Source organism: Erinaceus europaeus, chromosome 4 (assembly GCF_950295315.1).
Source record: "Erinaceus europaeus chromosome 4, mEriEur2.1, whole genome shotgun sequence".
NCBI classification, from domain to species: domain Eukaryota; kingdom Metazoa; phylum Chordata; class Mammalia; order Eulipotyphla; family Erinaceidae; genus Erinaceus; species Erinaceus europaeus.
In genome coordinates, this window is record NC_080165.1 from 59,794,846 (window position 1) to 59,819,313 (window position 24,468).

The 24,468-nt window shown below is 37.5% G+C and overlaps 1 protein-coding gene across 4 annotated transcripts in view; it reads right to left on the reverse strand.

The window, feature by feature from the left end:
* Window positions 1-24,468, reverse strand: part of STK38 (serine/threonine kinase 38) — a 109,370-nt gene that overhangs the window by 65,849 nt on the left and 19,053 nt on the right. For all 4 annotated transcript variants that reach the window (XM_060189715.1, XM_060189714.1, XM_016193021.2 and 1 more), the window contains exons 5-9: window positions 21,412-21,495; window positions 16,887-17,010; window positions 13,952-14,106; window positions 7,372-7,474; window positions 5,036-5,097 (exon numbers count right to left, since the gene is read on the reverse strand). In XM_060189715.1, the coding sequence (XP_060045698.1) occupies window positions 5,036-5,097; window positions 7,372-7,474; window positions 13,952-14,106; window positions 16,887-17,010; window positions 21,412-21,495 (528 nt within the window). The remainder of the gene's footprint in view (window positions 1-5,035; window positions 5,098-7,371; window positions 7,475-13,951; window positions 14,107-16,886; window positions 17,011-21,411; window positions 21,496-24,468) is intronic.

The window sequence follows — 24,468 nt, forward strand, 5'->3', positions numbered from 1 at the left end:
TGCTGAGCCCGGCAAATTATCTTCTAGTCCCTTGCTGGGCTCAAGTTATGAACATCTTCATTCTAATGAGACATTTTCCAGTTGTCCTCCAAAATGGTTAAAATTATTTAGACATCCAGTAGGGATAAGCTCCTGTTGTTTTACTTTCTCATTTCTGAAATGTTACCAATATGGTGACATGGGAGCTCTGGCCGCAGTTTTAATTTGCATCTCTCTTCTTTCTAGTAAGGCTGAAAGTGTATTTGTGTTAACAGTCAGCCATTCCTGTCTTCTCTGTGAATTCCTGCTCAAAGGACAAGTTTTTCTTTTTTTTTAACCAGAGCACTGCTCAGCTCTGGTTTATGGTGGTGTAGGGGATTGAACTTGGAACTCTGAAGCCTCAGGCATGAGAGTCTCTTTGCATAACCATTATGCTATCTACCCCTGCCCAAGCACAAGTTGTTTTTTTTTTTAGGTGTCTTCCTATTGACTCACAGGATTTCCTAATGAATCTAGGTCACTTAATCCCAATTTAGAACATTAATCCTTTATAGTTTTACATACTGCAAGTATCCTCTTCTAGTTTGAGGCATTATACTAATGATAAAATATTTTTACATGCCAAAAACATGTAACTATCAAATTATAAGACATAATCAAAGTGATTCTATAAGCTCAACTAAAGAACCAAACTGTCAATCTCATAAAGCTGAGCTTGTATCCCTCTCGACCCCATTTGCCTGCCTCTCTTCCTAACTTCCTTGCTCAACTTTATCAAACTTCTGCTTTTAAAACAAAATTTAATTGTGCCACATGTGCTTATCTATGAGACCACACCTGGCTTTAGTTTTGAACTTGGTAATAATAAAACTTGGTAATAATAATGGTGCCACTCTACATTAAGTCTTTTGCTACTTATTCTTTCCTTTCAATGCTTGTTTCTAAAATTGATTTGTGATGCCACCATAGCTGTAGTTCAATTACTTTTATTGCTGTAAAATAGTCTATTCCAGAAGGTAACTGTTTTCTTGTTGCTCAAAATTAATTTCCAGGTTTCTGGTATTTTGAAAATGCAAGAAACTTTATCTATGTCTCCTGATGCAAGAGTTTCTTCAGGGCATAAAACTAGGGCTAGAACTGCTGAGGTACAAGGTATGCACATTTCATAGTGGTTGAACCATGTGTTTGTCTTTTCATTTGTTCACATTTCAATATACACAAGGAGGTTTTTCCCTCTGAAGTAGAGGAGTAAAACAATTCCAGTTTTCTGTTGTGATTTTATTTCTTGTATCTTAAGGAATATTTTCTTTCTTCAAGGTCATGAAGTTATTTCCTAAATTTTCACCTAGCACTTTCATTAAAGTTTTTTTTTTTCAATATAGAATGTATTTCTGTATATTCTGTCAGTACACTATATGACAGGAATCCAATTTTTCCAAATGGATAACTACACACTGTTTTCCTTGAAGTATACATATTAAAGAAGTATCAGTCATCTCTAAGATTTAAAATCTGTAATAGAACTGGACTCTTCCTAGGAAGCAGAAGAATTTCCATCTAATTATAAAGGTGAAGAAACTCCAGAGACTCCTTAATTTAGAACCTAGATTTACTCCAACTAACTGAATGTTAAGTAAATCTCATTGGTTGGGGGCCAGGTGGCAGTGCACCTGGTTGAGCACACGTTTTACCAAGTCCCGGTCCCACCTGCAGGGGGGGAAGCTTCATGAGTGGTGAAGCAATGATGTAGATGTGCCTATCTCTGTCTCTTTTTATTTCCCCCTTCCATCTTGATTTTTGTCTCTATCCAGTAAAAAATAATTTCTTAAAGAAAGATATTTGTTCAAAGATTTCTATTATGAAACCAGAGATCTACTGCCATAGAAAAATAATTCCTTCAAGACATTAAGTTTTTAAAAAATTACTGTAGTACACTGTAAGAGCACTCTCTTACTTTTACCACACTGGTAATACCATGTAGTTGGCACCTTTAACACTGAACTGTGCTCTCCCAATCTTTGTCTTTTCTTCTATACTACATTGTCCTAACTTCAAGTTCCTAATACCTAAAATCAGTATCTTCTTTTTTCCTTTTGTTGTCTAGATATTTATTGTCTCTATTAGATCTCACTGTAAATATGCCTTGATGATTGTTTTTTCTTTTTTCTTTGTTATTAGTAGTTTGTTATAAAAATTATAAGATTACAATGTATAGTCCACATGACACCCACCACCAAAGTATCCCCACCCTCCCACCTCCCAAAGATACCACCAGAGTGCTCATAAGTTTTAACAGTTTTCTTGCTTCTGTTTGGTTTTTTTTTTAATTTGTTTGTCTGTTTTGGCAAATCATGTAAATCTCATATAGATCTCTAGATTCTATGGATGAATGAAACCATCTTGCTTTGCTGACTGTTAAAGTAATTTTATACATATGATATATTGTAACCTTATAACTTTATTTAGGATTTTAGGGAAAATAATTTCTGACTTAATCACTTCAATAATTCCATAGAGGAAAAAAAAAAAAAGACCTATCAAAGTTGAAATACCTAGATGAACTTCATTGCTTATCTCTGTGGTTAAAGAATTTAAAGTGACTTACACCTATTTAATCAGTTACTGGGGCCTAAAGTTACCTAGGACCACATAGCTACTTAAAACAGTACAGTATGATTTCAGCTGCCAACGAGTAAAACTAAATTTGCTTCTCTTTTCAGTGATTCTCAATGAACTGAAAATAGTCTGGGTGAGCAATTACATATATTAGGCTTAACCTAGAGCAGTAAATTTATATTAAACATTAACTAATGTTAACTTTAGCTTGGTACTTACTGAGTAGGATCACTGACTAAACTAGGTCAAAACCACAGGGTAAACGGACCTTTAAAATGTTGAGACATGATTTATTTTCTTCAAGATAGTAAAAAAAAGATGACTTGAACACTTTTCCAATACTACACCAGATAGAATAAAAATGCAAGAACTCAATCACACTAAATGGGCCTTAGTTTATATATAGTTTTAGAAAGTATTTTGAATAATTAAAGGAAATTTTAATTCCATTTTAACTACAAAAATGGACACTGTGAAATATCCTTTCTTTTAGACCTACAACTGGTTCTTAGTTTGACAGGACCCTTTGATGTATATCAGAATATAAAGCTAAAACACTAAAAAACAACTTTTAAGACTGTCAAAATTACAGTTACCAGAGAAAAAAGGGGGGTGGGAATGAAGAATGTTATAGTAGAGGAGATCTTTTTGGTAGTGTGATGGCCCTGAAAGTTTGATGGTGGGCACAGTTAGTTTTATAGACATATAGAGATGTTTGGAAGCTGTATTTTAGAAAAGTTGCAGTATTATAGGTTAATAAAAAATCAATAGCACTTGATTTTTTAACTGTATAAAGTTTATATTACGGAGTAATCATAAGTATCTATTTAATCCCCGCTCCTCCTAACAAATATGAGTACAGTAAACAATGGTTAAATATTAACTTACTTTGAAAAATTATAGAAGATTCCTTACCTTTCAATAGTTTCCAAAACATAGGTAAAAATAAGCTTTCCAATAAAGCAGCAGCTTTACTGTCTAAGAAATAATCTCTTCAGTGGAGAATCTCAATGTTCACTGCACAGCAGAATCACCCAGAATCCTCTTAAAAATCAGATACTCAGACTATATAGCTCAGACCAAGTGAATCAGAATCAGTGGGGGTGGGACCCAAACAGCTGTATGTTCTAAAGTTTCCTGGGTGGTTCTGATATGCATCCAAGGTTAAGATCTACTGCTCTATGGAAAAACATAAGTATCTGACAAAATTTGTTCCCTACATTCTCTAACCCTCAACAAGCTACATTAATAAGTTCAACCATATGCAGCACTTAGACTTTTAAAGTGTATCAGCACTTCTACAGAAATGACTAACATGTAACTATACTAAATTTAAACCCTCAAGTTAGTGTTAAGAAAATACATCAAAGATTTATTTCAGTTACTGCATTTCTAAGAGTGGTTTAATTTAATGCCTCTCCCAGAGTCTACATTTAACATGCTAATAACATTATAAAAGTCAGAATACTTCAACCCTGGTCTGAGGCCCACTAAATTACTTCAAAATTTAAAAAATGCAAACCCATTCTCTGTTTTTTTTTCTTTTTTTAATATTTATTTACTTATTTATACCCTTTTGTTGCCCTTGTTGTTTTATTGTTGTAGTTATTATTGTTGTCGTTGTTAGATAGGACAGAGAGAAATGGAGAGAGAAGGGGAAGACAGAGAGGGGGAGAGAAAGATAGACACCTGCAGACCTGCTTCACCGCTTGCAAAGCGACTCCCCTGCAGGTGGGGAACTGGGGACTTGAACCGGGATCCTTATGCCAGTCCTTGTGCTTTGCACCACCTGTGCTTAACCTGCTGCGCTACCGCCAGACTCCTTGTTCCTTTCTTAAACAATCCCACAGATTTTCATTTTCACACAGGACTGTGACGTGCTAAGTCACTGAAGAATATATACTGATATGTGTTATATATATATGTATATACACACATATACACACATACACATATATATATCTATGCTATAGACATACATATATATTATTAAAAACACCTCTAATTTAGGAGTTTATTAGAAAGTCTGACAGAAACACAATACTTGGCAAGTCTGTCATTACTGTATACACAGATAAAAGTTATTATTGGATACACAGACAAGCAGAAGTACCACTGTTTTAGATAATATATGTACATACCTATTATTATTCTGAATTAGTTTTCCTTTGTTGCTATTCTTGCTGTTTAGCTTTACTATTATTCATTTGAAAAGTCTAAGTGTGCAATAATTTGCTTGCTTTCTTTCCTTTTTTCTTTCTTTCCTGAACAATGCTGAGTTCTATTTGGGGTTTGAACCTGAAACTTTCTGGGTGCAAGTCCTATGTACTATCTTCTCAGCCCAATATATATAATATCTAGATAAATGCAAATGTATGTGCATAATTTAAGCTTATTATACTTGCTTTGCAGGACTTAAGAAACCACAGATGTTACTTACTAGCTGACGTCTATTTCTTTTCCAGGTTTCTGCTTTCCTTTTAGAATTCATGTTCTGGAAAGCTAAAGTTAGAGAAAACAAGTTTTAATCTAAGAGAAATGTTTACTACATTTTTTTAGGCTCTGGTTAAGTCACTTAAGACCTAGTGTCTTGCTTTCCTGCCAATTTATCAACATGTCTGTATAAAACAGTTCCCAGTATGTCTATGAGCACAAACTAGAAGTTCTAAAGCATTAACTCAAAGAATTGCACAATGAGAACTGTAAGCAACATTTTGACAAGGACCACTTAAACAGAGACTATGAACAGGGTGGAGGTAGACAGCATACTGGTTATGCAGAGAATCTCATGCCTGAGGCTCTAAAATCCCATGTTCAGTCCTCACCATAAAACAAAGCTGAGCAGTGCTCTGGTAAAAAAAAAAAAAAAAAAGAAAGAAAGAAAGAAAAAGAAAAAGAAAAAGAGAGAGACTATGAACAAAACTTAATCAGTATTGCAGGAAATTCAGTTTTAACAAAAGCAAAAGTACATGGGGGGAGGTCAGGTGGTAGCGCACATGGTTAAGCACACATGGTGAGAAGAGCAAGGACTGGCATAAGGATCCCGGTTTGAGTGCCTGGTTCCCCACCTGCAGGGGGGTCGCTTCATGGGCGGTGAAGGTCTGCAGGTGTCTATCTTTCTCTCCACCTCTGTCTCCCCCTCCTCTCTCCATTTCTGTCCTATCCAACAACAAGGACATCAATAACAACAATAATAACCACAACAATGATAAAACAACAAGGGCAACAAAAAGGGGAAATAATGGCCTCCAGGAGCAGTGGATTCGTGGTGCAGACACCGAGCCCCAGAAATAACCTTGGAGACAAGAAAGAAAAAAAAAAAAAGCAAAAGTACCAAAGCTGGCTAAAACATTCAAAATATGCAAGGTCTTTTTGAATACCAAGAATCTAAATGACTTCAAATTAAATTTCCACAAGTAATTAACTGTTATAGAATCAAAGACTTCTGGAATTTGAGAAGTTTTGTGTAAACATCTCTAGTACTAACTGCAATTTTACTACATAGCTTCAATGGTCTGAAAGTACTCAAAAGAAAGTGACCCTTCAGGGCCAGGCAGTGGTGCACCTGCTTAAACGCACACATAGTGCGCAATGCCCCAAGTTCAAGCCCCTGGTCCCCACTTGCAGCGGGTAAGCTTCACAGTGATAAAGCAGCGCTTCAGGTGTCTCTCTGTCTCTCTCTCCCTCCCCTCTCATTTTCTGTCTCTATCCATAATAAATTATTTTAAAATATTTAAGGGGCTAGGAGGTGGCACACCTGATTGAGTGTACATGTTACAGTGTGTAAGGACCTGGGTTCGAGCCCCCGGTCCCCACCTGCAAGGGGAAAGCTTTGCAAGTGGTGAAGCAGGGCTGCAGGTGTTTCTCTCTGTCTCTCCCCCTTCCTATCACCCCCTTCCCTCTCAATTTCTGGCTGTCTCTATCCAATAAATAAATAAAGATAAAAAAATTTTAAAAAGTATTTTTAAAATGAACCTTCATTTTTACGTTTAAATATTAGTATTTTATTGATTTTTATTTATTTAATTATTCAATAGAGACAAAAAGAAATTGAGAGGGAGGGAGGTAGAGACAGACAGACAGACAGTTGTGGTACTGCTTCACCAGCTTTTATGCTACAAGTGGGATACCAGGGGCTTGAACCTAGGTCCTTGCATATTTTAACATGTGTACTCAATCTGGTGCACCATCGCCCAGCCCCTGAAAGTGACCCTCCTAAGATAAATTACTTACTCTTATGGCAGAAAAGAAGCACCTAGGATAAACCTAATCTGGAACTATTCCCAAAACTATCTCCTCTACTACTATGGCCTGCTTGTCCATATTCATCCCCAGTGATTACAGAAGAACTGAAAGAAATCTCTTGATGAGATCTGCCTTAACGCATTTGGTAGCACTCATCATGCCTCACTAAATAATACAAATCACAGGGGACTGGGCAGTGGTGCACCTGGTTGAGAAGACACGTTACCATGCACAAAAACCTAGGTTCAAGCCCCAAGTCCCCACCTGTGAGTGGAGGGGAAGCTTCACAAGTGGTAAAGCAGTGCTACAGGTATTTCTCTCTCCCTATGTCCCACATCCCCATCAATTTCTGTCTCTATCCAGTAAATAATAAATATAAATCACAGGTAAACATGGATAGAGGTTTTTATTCTGTTAAAACCCAGGTTATATAAATGTCCTCATTAGTCCTCTATATTTTGCCATTTAAAACCTACTACAGAAAAAAGTTCTTCTAGCCCCAATTAAATGACAAAAATTGTTAACACTTACTGAAATCACTAGGAAGGCTGTGGTTCAGATTCCTATAAAATTCTGTCCTGTGTGCCTTCTTTAGTCCTGTGCAAAGGCCAAAGTCAGAAAGTTTCACATGGCCCTATGGGAAAGAAAGATAAAGTAAGAGGGGGGTAAGGTAGCATAATGGTTATGTAAAGAGACTCTCATGTCTGAGGCTCCAAAGTCCCAAGTTCAATTCCTTGCCCCACCATAAACCAGAGCTGAGCAGTGCTCTGGTAAAAAAAAAAAAAAAAAAAAAAAAGGAAAAGGAAAGTAATAGGTGGGTGAATACTCAGAGATGTGGAACAAAACATTAATTTCTCCAGCTCCTTACACTATCTATTACAGATCAACAGCCAGAATATGCTCTTTTCTCTTTTTACTTTACAAAGCAAAGGAAATATGTAATAGCAAATAAAATTTTAAAAGATCACCCAAACGCTTTATATTAATATATTTTCATTTGTGCATTATGTTTCAACCAAACATATTTGTGAACATTACTGAAATTATAGCATGTAAAGATAATTCTAGCATTTCTTTAACTCAATCACACCCCCATGTTTCTATATGGTCTTCAAAATTACCATTAATTTTTTTTTTCCCCAGAGCAGGAGCCTCAAGTACAAATGGATTCACTGCTCCTGGGCTGCTTTTTCATTCAGATAAGAGAGACACAGAGAAAGCAGCACGACAGTAATAGAGCTCCCCTCAGTGCTGTAGTGCCTCCCATTACAGTTTTGAGACTCAAACCTGGGTTGCATATATGGCAAGGCATATACTCTACCAGATAAGCTATCTCTAGCCTAACATTAACTTTCTTTTTAATTTACTTCATGAAAGTAAGAAAGAGAGAGGTCAGAATACTGCTTTGTCATATGTAATACCAGGGATCAAGCATGGGGCTGTCACACATACTGTCCTGTGCTCTACCTGTTGAGTTATCTCCCTGGCCAAAAAAAATTATCATTCTTACTAATTACTAAACTAAACATTGTCTATGTGACAGTTAATTGATTTAATGCATCACTGTTTACCTAAGCATCCCCTAGTACTGGTTGGTTATTCCATTTCAAAGTTTTCATTTTCCTGTAATGTGCATTATACACACCACCATGACAGAGAGGGACTATGCTTCCAGAGACCTCTGTGCATGGTACAGAGGATGCTTTTAATATCTGGTTGTTAAATGATGAGTAAATAAACAGCTCTTTCTTCACATGTCTTCTCTTCTTGATTTACTATTATTAACATAATGTCCAAGGAGTAAGCCATTCCAAAGGCAAAAAGGATGAGCATCATTTCAAGTTCTTGATATATGTTGCCATTCTGTATTAAAATGTTTTTTTAATTACCTTTACTTATTGGATAGAGACAGTCAAAAATTGAGAGGGAAGGGGGAGACAGAGAGGGGAGAGTCAGAGATTCACCTGCAGCTTTGCTTCACCAGTTGTGAAGCTTTTCCCCTGCAGGTGGGAACCAGAGGTTTGAACCTGGGTCCTTAACACACTGTAACATGTGCGCTCAACCAGGTGTGCCAACACCTGGCCCCCTGTATTAAAATCTTAAGTCCCTATTAATTCTTTCTCTTCAAGGAAGATATTTATATCTATGAGCTGGACACCATACTTAAAATGTGTTGTTGCATTTAAAACTCTTTAAGTCACACTTCACAAGGCTCAGAACCATTAAATGACATGCCACTAAATGGTAGAACAGATATTCCCCCCACAGATCAGGATCTGGGAAATAAACAATTAGATTTTCCTAGTAGGAATGTTAAGAATAAATGATTAGCAAGAAAGCTCCTAACAAGGGGCCTGGCATATAAGCATACCTAAGGAAGAGTTATCCTTGGGGTATTGAAAGTGTAATCAGGTAATGAGGCAAGTCCAAAAATAAAGGAGGGAATCTCGATGCTATATTATTCAAAGTCATATAATAAAAGTGATGTAGCCAAAGTCTGAGACCTATAACTTTAATGTCTTTAGTCTTCCCATGTGACCACCTTAGTTCAGGACATTCCCTGGCTTTAACATACAAACTTTGGAGGTGGGGTCAGATGAAGGGGGAGTATAAAACAAGCTAAACTGGCATGATGGAGGTGGTGTGTATGTGTGTAACAGGTAAATAACTAAGATCTTGGGATACTAGACATTATCTTTAGTTTCAAATTTGCAAAGAACTTGTTCAACAGTCCAAGGAACAGAATTTAGTTTCTAGTTCCTATAATAAGTTTCACCTGAACACGTCTACGAAGCATGTCTTAAAAAGCAGTACTAGGGGGTCGGGAGGTAGCACAGTGGGTTAAGTGCATGTTGTGCAAAGCACAAGGACAGGTATAAGGATCCCGGTTCGAGCCCCCGGCTCACCACCTGCAGAGGAGTCGCTTCACAAGTGGTGAGGCGGGTCTGCAGTTGTCTGTCTTTCTCTCCCCCTCTGTCTTCCCCTCCTCTCTCCATTTCTCTATGTTCTATCCAACAACAAATGACATCAATAATAATAACCACAACAAGGCTACAACAACAAGAGCAACAAAGTGGGGGGGAAAATGGCCTCTAGGAGCAGTGGATTCATGGTGCAGGCACAGAGCCCCAGCAATAACCTTGGAGGCAAAAAAAAAAAAAAGCAGTACTGGGGGGCAGAGGGGCACACCTGATTAAGCGCACATAGTACTATGTGCAAGGATCCACGCAAGGACCTGTGTTCAAGCCCCCGCTCCCTACTGCAGCAAGGACACTTCCCAAGTGGTGAAGCAGGTCTGCAGGTGTCTGTCTTTCTTTTTGTCTCCCCTCCCCCTCAAGTCTTCTCTGTTCTATGGAATAAAGAATAAATAAATAGGGGGGGGGGGAATGGCTGCTGGAAGTAGTAAGTTTGTAGTGCTGAGCACAGCGATAACCTTGGTAGCAAAAAAAAAAAAAAAAGCAGTACTGAAGGGCCAGGCAGTAGTGCACATGGTAGAGTATAAGAGTATAATACAAGTTGTCATGTGCAAGGACCCATGTTCGAGCCCCTAGACCCCATATGCAAGAAGGAAACTTCATGAGTAGTACAGCAGTGCTGCAGCAGGTCCCTCTTTCTCCCTCTCTCTTCTCCATCCCTCACAATTTCTATCAAAAAGGAAAAAGAAAAAAATGGCCACAGGAAGAGGTGGTAGATTCACAGTACAGGTACAGGCCCAAACAATAAACAAACAAATATCAAGAGCAAATACTATTCAAGGCCAGATTTTTCAAGGAATTCTGTAGTTATGCTGAGTATAAAGCAAGCATGCAAAATCTTGGGGGCCAGGCAGTAGCACAGTGGGTTAAACACACATGGTGCAAAGAGCAAGGACCAGTGTAAGGAACCTAGTTCAAGTCCCAGGCTCCCCACCTGCAGGGGGGTTGCTTCACAGCACTGAAACAGGTCTGCAGGTGTCTATCTTTCTCTCCCCGTCTCTGTCTTCACCTCGTCTCTCCATTTCTCTCTGTCCTATCCAGCAACGACAGCAATAACAACAATGATAAACAGCAAAAGGGGAAAAAATAGCCTCCAGGAGTAGTGGATTCATAGTGCTGGCATTGAGCCCCAGCAATAACACTAGAGACAAAAAAAGAGATAAATAAATAAATAAATAAATCAGAATTTCTACATTGGTCAGGGGTAGACAGCATAAACGGTTATGCAAACAAGACTCTCATGTCTGAGGCTCCAAAGCTCCAGGTTCAATCCCCTACACACCACCATAAGCCAGAGCTAAGCAGCACTCTGGTAAAAAAACAAAACAAAAAAATTCTCTACATTTCCACCTCCATAGGCTAATAAGGCTAAATACATAAATACTTTATGAGGTTTTCTATAAGTCTGATCTAGCACATTGTAGGAAGTAAGTCTGTACCTAACAAAGTTCCTCCACTCCTCCTAAGGCAAACTACATCTCTTAGCCTTCAAAATCTGAACAGAGACTGCAGCATACAACTGAGCCTGTAATAAGCTACCTAGGGGCTCAACACCAGAGCAAATGAATCCAAGATCACACAAAGTAAGGCCAGTATTTTACTAAAACCAGGTTTGGATGTAATAACACAGAAAATGTTCTCGCATACATCAACACTGCTTTATTGGTTTAATAATGATTGACAAGATAAACATTTTAAAAGCGGAATATCTAAGTGAATAGCCTGGCAGATAGTCTAACTGCCAAGAACAAACTCAATCTGTTGAAAGAACTACCAGTGACACCAGATTTGGCTTGACTTATATTTTTATTGACTTGCATTATTTATATATTTGTTCATTTGGCCTTTTATATTGTAACTGGCAACCCTTGAGTAGTAAAGTCTAAAATTATTAAATTTTTAAAATTTTTTTAATTATCCTTATTTATTGCATAGAGATAGCCAGAAATTGAGGGAAGGGGGAGACAGAGAAGGAGAGAGACAGAGAGACACCTGCTTGTGAAGCTTTCCCCTTGCCGGTGGGGATCGGGGGCTCGAACCTGGGTCCCTGCACACTGTAACACGTGTGCCACCACTCAGCCCCAAATTATTAAAATTTTAGACAGTATTATGACTATCTTTTTTTTTCCTTTATTCATCTAAAGACAGTCTGGAATAGATTTAAAAAAAAAAAGACCCACCTGCAGAGGGGAAAGCTTTTTGAGTGGTAAAGCAGGGGTGTAGATGTCTTTGTCACTCTCCCTCTCTATCTCCTTTTCCAACCTCAATTTCTCTTATCTCTATTTATAATAATAAATAAATCAAAATTTTTAAAAAGCAGAATATTAAGCTACTTGGTTTTATGATACTAGCTATATACAGATAACTGACACCAACAGAAAAGACAATGAAGTTATTATAGCAAAATAGTGGTTATCTTTGAATAATGAGGTTTTAGGTATATTTTTCATTGTAATTGCCTCTATAGTTCAAGATTTTTATTATGTGTATGTATCATTCTTACAATAAAGAAGTAAGCTATTGTGGTCCAGGATGTGGTGCAATGAATAAAAGCACTGAACTCTCAAGCATGAGGTCCCAAGTGCAAGGCTGGCAGCACATGTACCAGAGTGATGTCTGGTGCTCATGCGCTCTCTCTCTCTCTTTCTCTGTCTCTTTCTCTTTCTGTCTCTCTCCTCCCTCTTATCTTTCTCATTAATAAAAAAAAAAACTTTAAAAAAGAAGAAATAAGCTATTAACCTAAAGAAATTATCTTTGGTCTGGGAGGTATCACAGTGGATAAAATGTTGGTCTCTCAAGAATGAGGTCCTGAGTTCAATCCCCGGCAGCATTTATACCAGAATGATGTCTGGTTCTCTCTCTCTCTCTCTCTCTCTCTCCCTGCTGTATCTCTCATTAATAAATAAATTAAAATTTTTAAAAATTATATGACCAGTCTCCTGTCCTCAGAAAGGTAAAGATCTTCAAAACAAATAGACCAAAAATTCAGATTCTCAAAGACAATAAGCAAAAAAATATGTTAGGAGCTAAATTTACTTCTTAATCTAAAAAGAAAATTCAGTCAAAACAATTCTATGTAAAAGAATATAACATTCATGGTCCGGGAGGTGGTACAGTGAATAAAATACTGGACTCTCAAGCATGAGGTTCTGAGTTCAATTCCCGGCAGCACATGTACCAGAGTGATGTTTGGTTCTTTCTCTCTCCTATCTTTCTCAATAAATAAATAAATAAAATATTTTTAAAAAAGAACATTTCATTCTAGAATTTCAGAAATGGAAGGAACTTTAGAGCTTCTACAGACTAATTTATTTACTTTGTAGATAAGTGAAATACAGATGAAAGAGACTTGCGGGAGTCGGGCTGTAGTGCAGCGGGTTAAGCGCAGGTGGCGCAAAGCACAAGGACCGGCATAAGGATCCCGGTTCGAACCCCGGCTCCCCACCTGCAGGGGAGTCGCTTAACAGGCGGTGAAGCAGGTCTACAGGTGTCTATCTTTCTCTCCTCCTCTCTGTCTTCCCCTCCTCTCCACTTCTCTCTGTCCTATCCAACAACAACAACAACAACAACAATAACTACAATAATAAAACAACAAGGGCAACAAAAGGGAATAAATAAATAAAATAAATAAATTAAATTAAAAAAAAAAAAAAGAGACTTGCCCATGTGTTTCCAGCAATTCAGAAGCACAAGGATTCTCTTCTGGCTTGCTGAGTTTAAGAACCAAACAATAGTTCATCTTGGGAGCACTACACAAAGGGAAAGATTCGTAAGAGGTAGAGCAGTATTGTGTTGTCCCTCCTTCCCTCTCTTTATCTCTTGCCCTCTGCATGTGTGGGAAGGCAAAGACCACTGGAAGTGGTAAAATCATGCAGACACTCAGGCTCAATGAAGCACTTACAATAAAAAGCAAGCAGTAGCAGAAGCAAGGAAGCTCATGCCCATGTCTACACAGACAAACAGGCCATTAAAGAGACTAAGCAGGACTCTAAGCAGAGAGAAGTGAAGATCTGGAACCTAATCATTGAAACAGATTTCTGTTATTGTGCCTTATTTCCCTAGGATGATTACCACAAGTGGCACAGATATTAAAGCTGAAGCTGTTCAGACTGGTCAACACACTGATCCCACAGTACCTTGCTGTCCAGGAGAAGGTTGTCTGGTTTGATGTCTCTGTGGATGAATCCAAGCTGGTGAATGGAGTCTATGGCTAGTACTGTTTCTGCTATGTAAAACTGAGTCTCTTCTTCTGTAAGAGTGTCTTTTTTCATCAACAGAGTCATCATGTCCCCTGAAAACAAGGACAAAGCCACCACACACACACACACACACACACACAAAACAACACATAAGTGCTAGTTTTCAGAGATGTCTCCCTATATGCCAACATAAAACAGAGTTAATAGATCTCTGCTGTGTCCCAGAAACTGACCCACACTGTCAACATGGATGGAAATGATTGTTTCTATTACAAAAAAAAGGTAAAATCCATGCCACAGAGAGCAGAGCCCTTTCACCTATGCTAATCATGCTGACTGCTGAACTGTGATTTCCATTTCACCATTAAGAGAAATTCTCACAGAGTAAATTTCCCTTGATAACTTTTTGAACTAGAGAAAAAACAGCTTTTCACTTTGCTAATATCTATAAACTTCTCTATACACAGAACCAAATATTTGAACACTGACTGAACTGCTATTGTTAATAAAGGCTAAAATGCCTTAGGAGTCGGGCTATAGCACAGTGGGTTAAGTGCAGGTGGCACAAAGCGCAAGGACCGGCCTAAGGACCCCGGTTCAAGCCCTGGCTCCCCACCTGCAGGGGGGAGGTCACTTCACAAGCGGTGAAGCATGTCTGCAGGTGTCTATCCTTCTCTCCCCCTCTCTGTTTTCCCTTCCTCTCTCCATTTTCCTCCATTTATTATTATCAATAATAATAATCAATAATAATACAACAATAAAACAAGGGCAACAAAAGGGAATAAAAAAAAAGATCACTTTATATATATATATATAAAAAGGCTAAAATGCCAAACCAAAAATATGTATATTTTGGGATGCTGAAAAGATGTTATCAATTTCTGTAGACTGAAAAGTTGTTATGAATTTCTGTATACAAAGTACTAGAACATATCAAAAGTTGGGACTTAGCAGTTTCAACAAAAATGAAAAAGGAACTAGAAATGCAGTATTACAAAATACATAACAGCTAGATCCTCAAAAGGCAATCTACATCTCTAATGGAGTTTTTTTCTCTCACATTTTATTATTTAAATATATACCAACATGCTTTATGCAACTTATACAGCACAATTTAGTATTTTAGCATTTATTTACAAATGAACTATCTTAGTATTCTGAAAATTCAAATGTTAATTATTTGTTTAATATCAGCAACATAAAATGATGAAAGTAAAAGATTCTAATCTTAACTGGTTAGACAAAAGCAGAGAGAAAATGTAAGGAAAATTAAAGCTAAGAGAAACAGAAAAGATTAAATTAAGATCTCACACAAAATCATTTATTTTAAAAAACAGAGAAAACAATCTTGATTTTATTTACTTCTACTAGAGCACTGCTCAGCTCTGGCTTATGGTGGTGCTGGGGATTGAACTTGAGACCTTGGAGCTTCAGGCATGAAAGTCTTTTATGTAACCTCGATGTTATTTTCCCAGTTCAAAACCTCTGATTTTAATAAAGCACCATAGTGTTCTTTAAATTTTCCCTTTACTTATAGCTTTGGGGGAATTTTTGTATTCTTAGAGAAAAAAAGTGATTTTTTTTGCCCTCAAGCAAAAAGCAAGTTGTTTATTAAAAGGCTCTCTTTCTTCACCCAAGAACTGAAATAATGATTTTCTAACCACTCCTATAGTTATATATTCAATCTGATGGCACACCACAGACATGAAGGGAAGAAGGCAGGCTGCACACAGGCCAACTACAGGGAAACTTTGTGACCTTAGTGCTATGGCCAGAAGTCAGTGACTTCATCTGTGCAAGCTTGCTAGATGATTACAGAGCTCAGGTCAGATCGCCTATGGTTCTGCAAGCCAATTCCACCAAGCATAAAGGGTAGGGTCCAGGAAAAGCCATAAAAGATGGTGCAGGCAAAACTTGAGGAGATACATGTCAAGGAAGGAAGTAGTGACTAAGATGGTTCTTACTGTTATTTCATAATTGGCATCTAAATATCTGTTTCTACCAGACAGGCTCTCTGCTAACCTTCATCATTAATTTAAAAAAAAGTACTGATGATTAAGTCTAAACTAACTGTTGTCATAAGATCAAATAATCACAGCACAATTATACTTGCTTTGCTACTGAACTAAAAAAGTTTTTTTTTGCCCACCAGAATTTGCTCACAGTTCATCTGTGCACTGTAAAACACATTATGTTCTCTAGAACAGATGGCATGTTCTGTTCTGAATTTACTTTGGAGCTGTCTTTGGAGATGCATATGGTAAATTACATAAAAGCTGAAATCTGTGGTCCGGGAGGGCACAGTGGATAAAGTGTTGAACTCTCAAGCTATGAGGTCCCGAGTTCAATCCCCAGCAGCACATATACCAGAGTGATGTCTGGTTCTTTCTCTCTCTCCTCCTATCCCTCTCATTAATAAATAAATAAAATACTAAAAAATTTAAAAGAGCTGAAATCTCAGAAGAATTTATTATGGTGACTAATACAGGTAATGATCAGTTCATTCCTTATAAATTATAGAAAAAGAAAGAAAAAGTTGAAGCAAAGAACGTTATGGCTTCAAATCTGTCAACTGACTATACATGATTCCCACTGACAGAAGAGCTAGTTTATTCCTACATATTTAAAAAGAAAAAGTAATGAAAGAGAAAAATGTCAATCAGAAACTATGAGAATGAATGAAGTTATTTTTGTGACACTAACAGTTGTAAAAAGACAACCCTGAATAAGACAGTTTATCAACTTCCTTTGTATACCTAAAAATATGTAGAAAGCAACTTTGTGAGCAGTTAAAAGTAGAGAAGAAGGTTAATTTGTATGAGAGAAACCACAGAATAGAAAGGAAAATAACCTTTCATCGTCAAGTAATTACCTCCAGGCAGGAACTCCATGATTAGGTAGAGGTTTAGCTTATCCTGAAAACTATAGAACATTTTCACAACCCACAAACTGTCTGCCTCCACTAGAATGTCACGCTCCGCACGAATGTGGCCAACCTGGAGGTATATGCATTTGATTAATGACAAGCTTTGTTCTGCTTTATAATATTGTATACTTGTTTAAGCAATTTAAATACTATTTTGAGTATTAAATTGTGATGATGAAAAAGATGCTTAGGTAAATCTACTAATTCAAAATGGACAACATTTGACTTGAAAGTATTCAGCAATGAAAACTTAAGTGATGAAAGGCTTACAAACATGGCAAATGAATGAATTTAATGCAAATGGAAACCTTAACAGTGCTATAAATTAAAACTCTGGTTAGTTTTAAATTATCATTCTTATTTATCCTAATAGCTTTTATGATAAAAAAACAAGCCTGAAGACGAGACTCTAAATAAGTTCTGTGGCCCAGGAGGTAATATAGTGGATAAAGCATCGAACTCTCAAGCATAAAATTCTGTGTTCAAGCCCTGGCATTGCATGTGTAAGAGTGATGCTCTGGTTCTCCCTCGCTCACTCTCTTCTTCCTAAATAAAAAGATAAAATAAAATAAAATAAAATGCCATCTTGAATTTACAATTCTGCAATGATAGTGCCCTGCTTCTGAAATGCTATAACAACACAGAATTTAGCTCATGCTGTGCTAAATTCAGAATATGTGCTCAATCAATTCTTGATGAATTGAAATATTAAGTTACAGAATCAAATGTATAACATTTGTAGCTTTCTATATCTGTTGAAACATCTAGCCAAGCAGCTGAAGGTTTGGCATAACTCGTAGAATCAGTTGATTAAAATCATGTTGATCAAACTGACCTTACTTAAAATATGTAACAGTAATCAAAATCCTGCCCCTCTCAAGTGTCTCAAGATACAAAGCTGGGTTGAATTAGGCCAAAATTTATTAAGATTTAGCCCACTATTTTAATAGATTTTGTTTTTACATAGACTATCTAGAACTTAAGTTCTATAATATAGACAGAGGTAAAGATATATTATGGTTCACAATCTGGTACTTGCGTTGGCAAACTGTCCACAACTGTTGTTTCATTTGATACAATGTCCTGTAAAGCTTATTTGTTTTGTTGAAATATCTATACTAAAGCCAGGAAATCTCTCTTCTATTTGGAAAAAGCCCACTATTCTCTCCTATCTTATGATATAATTTACTTTGTGTTATTTTTTATTTATTTATTATTTATTGGACAGAGACAGAGAAATTGAGAAGAAAAAGGAGGATAGAGGACAGAGCAAAAGAGAGATACCTACAGAACTGCTTCACTGCTCATGAAGCTTTCCCCCTGCAGGTGGGGACCAGGAGCTTGAGCATGGGTCCCTGCACATTGTAACACATGTGTCAGCCAGGTGCACCACCACCTGGTCCCCTTTTCTTGTCTTTTACCTAACCTGCTTCAGTCTTCATTTCAACTTCTAAGAATCTGAAAATACTTGAGTTTACATATTTGTGTCTCTAAAAGTAAAATGCATTTTGGGGAAAAAAATTAATAGCTTCACTGTTGCAGAAAATTTATGTTTTTACATTTCTTCTTAGATTATGAGGGTGGGGAAAATGAAAAATACGGGTGATAAGGAACAACATTATGAAATCATGAAGAAGCCAAGTAAAGCACTTGCCTTTACTCTGTCTTAATACAAAGCGAAGCTTTTGGTAAACATGAATGCCACTTGCTGAACTGCAGCAAGTGTCATTTCACACAGTAAGACCATACAAGACAGCCTTCACCTACCTCTGCTTCCCCTGGCTCTAGTTAAGGCCTCTACCTACTGCAGGAAGCCAAAAAAAAAAAAAAAAAAAAAAGGGGAAGGCATTACTATTACCACTTGTCACTCACCTTGGAGGACAGAATAGTGATTGCAACATTTCCTATTTGTCAAGGGGGAAGTTACAGTTTCTGTAAGCACACCATACCCTTCTCTCCTGGGGCTGAAACAGCAGCTAGGAACCTTGAGATCTAGGAGTGGAGTTAGGCAAGTATGCAATAAGGGAAGGAAGAATCAGTGGTGCTAGTTATACCAAAGATTCCCTTTCCCATTTCAGAAATAGTTAATGGGGTAGGAGTTATGTGCTAGTTACTATCTAGGGCACTAACAAAGCAGAGATAAAAGCCAATCTTTTGTCCTATCCTAACAAATAGTGGCATCATAACTGGAAGTATTTCTTTTGCTTTGGAAGAGAAACAGGAATAAACCAACTAAATGCTGGTCTCTTATCCTTAAAAGTTTACTTTCCAGGTATTAGAAATTTTGGTCCTGTAGGACAAAATTGTAAGCTGAATCTTCGGTTTTAATTCCTGTTCAGCTTACAGTAACATCAACAACAACAATAAAATAGTAATAACTCTTGCTCAGAGTAAATCACTATCTTATAAAAAGTTAGGCTCTGGCTCAACAATTTGTTTGGCTTCGTATGTTAACTCTCTTTTCAGTCACCAGGTTCCAGATGTCATCAGGATGCCGGCCAAGCTTCCCTAGACTGAAGACCCCACCAATGTGTCCTGGAGCTCTGCTTCCCCAGAGACCCACCCTAGTAGGGAAAGAGAGAGGCAGACTGGGAGTATAGACCAACCAGTCAACGCCCATGTTCAGCGGGGAAGCAATTACAGAAGCCAGACCTTCAACCTTCTGCAACCCACAATGACCCTGGGTCCATGCTCCCAGAGGGATAGAGAATGGGAAAGCTATCAGGGGAGGGGGTGGGATATAGAGATTGGGTGGTGGGAATTGTGTGGAATTGTACCCCTCCTACCCTATGGTTTTGTTAATTAATCCTTTCTTAAATAAAAAAGAAAAAAAAAGTTAGGCTCTGAATATAAATTTGGTCAGTCCTATCCAAATATAATAGATTTGCATTTGTCTGCTTCTACTCTAACCTAACAGATACACAGAACATATTCCTCCAAGATGACTGACCCAGTAGTCTATGGCCTGAAACTTTCACCTGCAAAAATGGGATCAAGTGTAGGGGGGGGGGGGTTGGGGCTATTAGCAGTGTCAGCTAACTAATTAATACACAGAATAAATTCTAATTCTAAAAAATCAAAAAGAAATTATATTCCTAGCAAGTACTTTCATGAAGAAAATTTTTAGAAATTGAAGAAGTACAGTATTTGGGAACATTTTCTTAAACAGAATGTTTGGGTACCATGCTGGATAACTGGACTTATTACAAAGCATTGGTAACTCATTTTGTATGCTTCTCTTTACAATTTTATTCTGAATGCTAATTATTTGATAAGAAGTTGTAAGTCTTGGTTAAAACTAGAAGGCATACACTTCGTAAAAATAAAGAATACTTAGGAATCCAAAGTACACTGATAATCAGTATAGCTTAAACTTTCTCAAGACTAACAAAAACTTTAGTGACTAAGTATGCATACTACACACTCATTTTTACATAATTCAAAAAAGCATGTGCACTTTGAATAAGCTCAGTATATTAGCATAAACCATAGTATCTGAACATTTACTACCAAAAGATTTGATACTTTCAACCAAAATTCCTGGGAGTCTAAAACTTCTAGATAATATAAAAATTAAAGAGAAATTTTAGAGAAAAAAATTAAAGAGGTATTAAATTTCCAATTTTTAAGGTGACATTTAAATGAAGGGCTGAGAAGCTTCAGCAACTATATCTCCTCTCAAAAGGCAGAAATGATTGTGGGGGAGGAGGGTGAGGTTCCATGCCTGCTCCTGGACTCTGGATGGAAAGCTCTCCTTGTCCTTGCCGCTTTTAGAATCTGATCCACTATCATATGTTCCGAAACAATTAGCTAACCTAAATTAGATTTATAATGTCTGAATTCTCACTTTAATGTACTTTCCATTATTTTAATTCCTACTTATTGTGAATAAAGTACTTGTGGTTTTTTATATCTGCATGGTAGTTTAGGGGGTTTTATTTTAGTGTTTTAATCATTAAAATTTGCATTACTCTGACATTTGCATTATAAATCTTCAAGTTCATTTTGATTAGAACATTGACATTTCCAGCAGTAGTAAGGTACTTAGTATCCAACTTTAGTTTAATTGTATGAAATAAAGTATATTTCACACATTTTTAAATTTCATATTATAATCCCCAAGGTCTCAGTTCCAAGTTTTAGACACAATTTCTATCTCAGCACTCTTGTTCTTTCTTTCTGTTTTCTAGTTCTGTAAACATTTAATAAGGGACATGCCACTACAAATATGTCATCCAAAAAAGGCTCATGACAACAACATCTTATGATGAACTGGAAATAGCAAATACTTCTCTAGTAGGTTTTCAAAGCATTATTTACACTTTATTAGGAAAAGTAGCACCATATGTAAACATGACAATTAAAAAAAGCTGTAATAAGTATATACATTTCAATTAAGCAAAAAGAATCCTTTCAAGAGAAGAAAAAAAAACACATACTAAGTAAAAGTACTGCTACAGTTATGCTTTACCTGCTCCTTTTCAAGCATATCTGCTTTGCGGAGTATTTTCATTGCATATACATGCCCTGTATCTTTCTTCTGTACAAGCCGCACCTAAAAGTTACAAAAGAAATGCTAAGTCAATGCTTCCATACGTTATATGAAGAAGTAATTAAATTAAAAAGGTACCATAATTTTTTTTCCTTGTCATCATTGAGCTTCACTACTCCAGGTCAACTTCTTCAGATAGAGAAGAAAAGACACCACAGCACCAAATCTTCTTCCAATGCAGTGGGGAGCAGTACCAAACCTGGGTCACAGATGGTAAACCAAGCACACTATCCAGGTAAGCTATTTTGATGATCAAGAAAAGGTATTACAATTTTAATATAAGAAATTAATGAGTGGGGGCAGGGGGCGGGTGATAGTTAAGCACCCAGTTAAGCACTCATAATACAAAGCTCAAGGACCCGCACAGGGATCTTTGTATGAGCCCCCATTCCCCTCCTGCGGGGGTGGGGGGTTGAGGGGAGGGTCACTTCACAAGTGGTGAAGCAGGTCTACAGGTGTTTTTCTTGCCCCCTATCTTCCCCATCTTTCTCAATTTCTCTCTGTCCTATCCAATTAAAAAAACGGCCTCCAGGAACAAAAGATTTGTAGTGCCGGCACCATGCCCCAGCAATAACCCTGGAATCAAAAAAAAAAAAAAAAAAAAGGGAAAACAGTAAGGAAGCAGAAGAAAAAATGCTTTCAACATTCCAAAATGGATATAATGGGCCAATGAGTTCACTTCTACATACAGTACATGCATTATCATGCAAGCAAGCCAAGTTTAAGCCTCAGCACCACCTAAGAGGTTCTATGGTGCTGGAGGAAGCTTTAGTTGCTGTCCCCCTACCCCTCCAACCTCTCTATCTGAACAAAAATGAAAAAAAAATTGCCTGGTGTGGTGAAAGCCTAGTTCCACCAAATAAATAAATAATAAAAGGAGGTATGTGTATTCTAATAAATAAATATTTTAAAGGGGGTATGTGGATAGGGTTGATACTAAGGTCAGTTCTGTAAATAGACTTAAATATCTCCAAATAAATAGCTATGGCTCCCTAGCTGAACATTTCAATCTAACAAAAAAAAAAAAAATTCTTAAAAGGACTCATTAAGCCCTAGCATATGTCATCCAGTCAACTCAGAAGCCTAGGTAAAGGATTACAGTAATATTAAAAATTATAATAACAAAATAAAACAGTAAAAACTCATGCATTAAGAAAGACATATTGCAGGTGGGGTTAGATAGTATAATGGTTATGCAAAGAGACTCCCATGCCTGAGGCTCTGAAGTCATAAATTCAATCCCCTGCACCACCATAAACCAGAGCTCATCAGTGTTCTGATTAAAAAAAAGACTTGGAAAAAAAGAAAAGCATCTTGAATGAAAAAAGCTTAAAATATATAGTTAGGGAAATAAATTCTTATGCAGTTTTCCTTTTTTTCTTTTCCATTTTTTTTTTAAATACATAATATTATGATGAAAAGGGAAGTAAGGAGGCTGGGTGGTGCAGCCTGGTTGAGCACATATATTACCATGCACAAGGGCCTGGGTTCAAGTCTCTGCTCCCCATGTGCAAGGGGAGTTCTTCACGAGTGGTGAAACAGTGTTTCCGGTGTCTTTCTTTCTCTTTCCTAACCTCTTCTCTCTCAATTTCACTTTGTTTTTATCAAATTAATAAAATATATTAAAAAGTTTAAGAGAGAGAGAAAAAGAAAAGTAATAGCCTATGCTGGGAAACTGTGCAGATGCAGTCACATCTGCCATGTTGTCCCCTCAGGCTATTGCTAGTTCCCGTGAGAGTTGGGACATTCTCGAAGCCTGTTCCGCCATGTTGTGCCCTCAGGGCATTGTCAATTCCCCTCGATAGTTGGAGTGCTTTGGTTACTCCTCCCCCTTCCCATTCTGGCAAGAGCTATTCCCATAAAAGCCCTTCTTCTTCCACCCCTTACTCTCTTGCCAGCCCTTCACTTCAGTGATTAGATGCAGGGATGGTTGCTGCGCAAGGCGGCCATTTTTGCTACCTCCACGTGGCCCAAACTGCTGCTCTCTCACCCAACTCTGAGGTGCCAGAGAAAATAAAGGATTGTGTTCCTTTTCTGCTCCAAACCTCCTTTTTCTGCATCCTGCCACCGCTGCAAGCAACAAGCCTACAAACCCAAAGAAAAACTTCCTGGCAACTACCTATACAACTTCTCCTTAGAAGAAATGTTTCTTCTACTTGTACCTTCTGCACTGTTTTTCCTGAGTCCCCCTCCCCACTTCCTTACTGAACAGAAAGCTCTTCTCAAAGCTAGTATTGCATGTTTCCCTCTATCAAGTGGCAGGCAGGAATTCTGAACATGGAGGGATTGATTTAGTCCTTCAGCTGCATCTTTGTATATGTATTCACATTTCCCCCAGGTATTAGTTCTTTTTTTTTTTACTGGCTTTTAATAACACAATGTTCCTTTTATATAAAGATAATTAAATTATTGCATCAGTAGATCATACACATTGGCTGTTTTTCAGTAACGGGGATGACCTTAGAGGTTTTTTTCAAACTCTCCCCAACAGATTCATCTTGTGACCAAGCAAGATGTATTTCTAAGACTAGTTAGAACAAATCTAAAAAGGCTTTGAAGCCAAAAGATAGCTCACAGGCACCACAAAGGAGTGACATAGCACCAGGGGAAGCTCCAGTGTTACTGTCTCTTCCTCGTCCACTTGACTGTCTAGCTATCTATCTGAACTTAAAAGAATAAAAATGGGTGTCAGGTGGTAGCGCTGCGGGTTAAGCGCACATGGAGCAAAGTGCAAGGACCCCGCGTAAGGATCCCAGTTCGAGCCCCTAGCTTCCCACCTGCAGGGGGATCACTTCACAGGTGGTGAAGCAGGTCTGCAGGTGTCCGTCTTTCTCTCACCCTCTCTGTCTTCCCCTCCCCTCTCCATTTCTCTCTGTCCTATCCAACAATGATGACATCAATAAAAACAATAATTACAACAATTAAAAAAAGGAAAAAAAAGAAGGTAGTTTAAAAAAAATTAAAGACTCAGGTGAA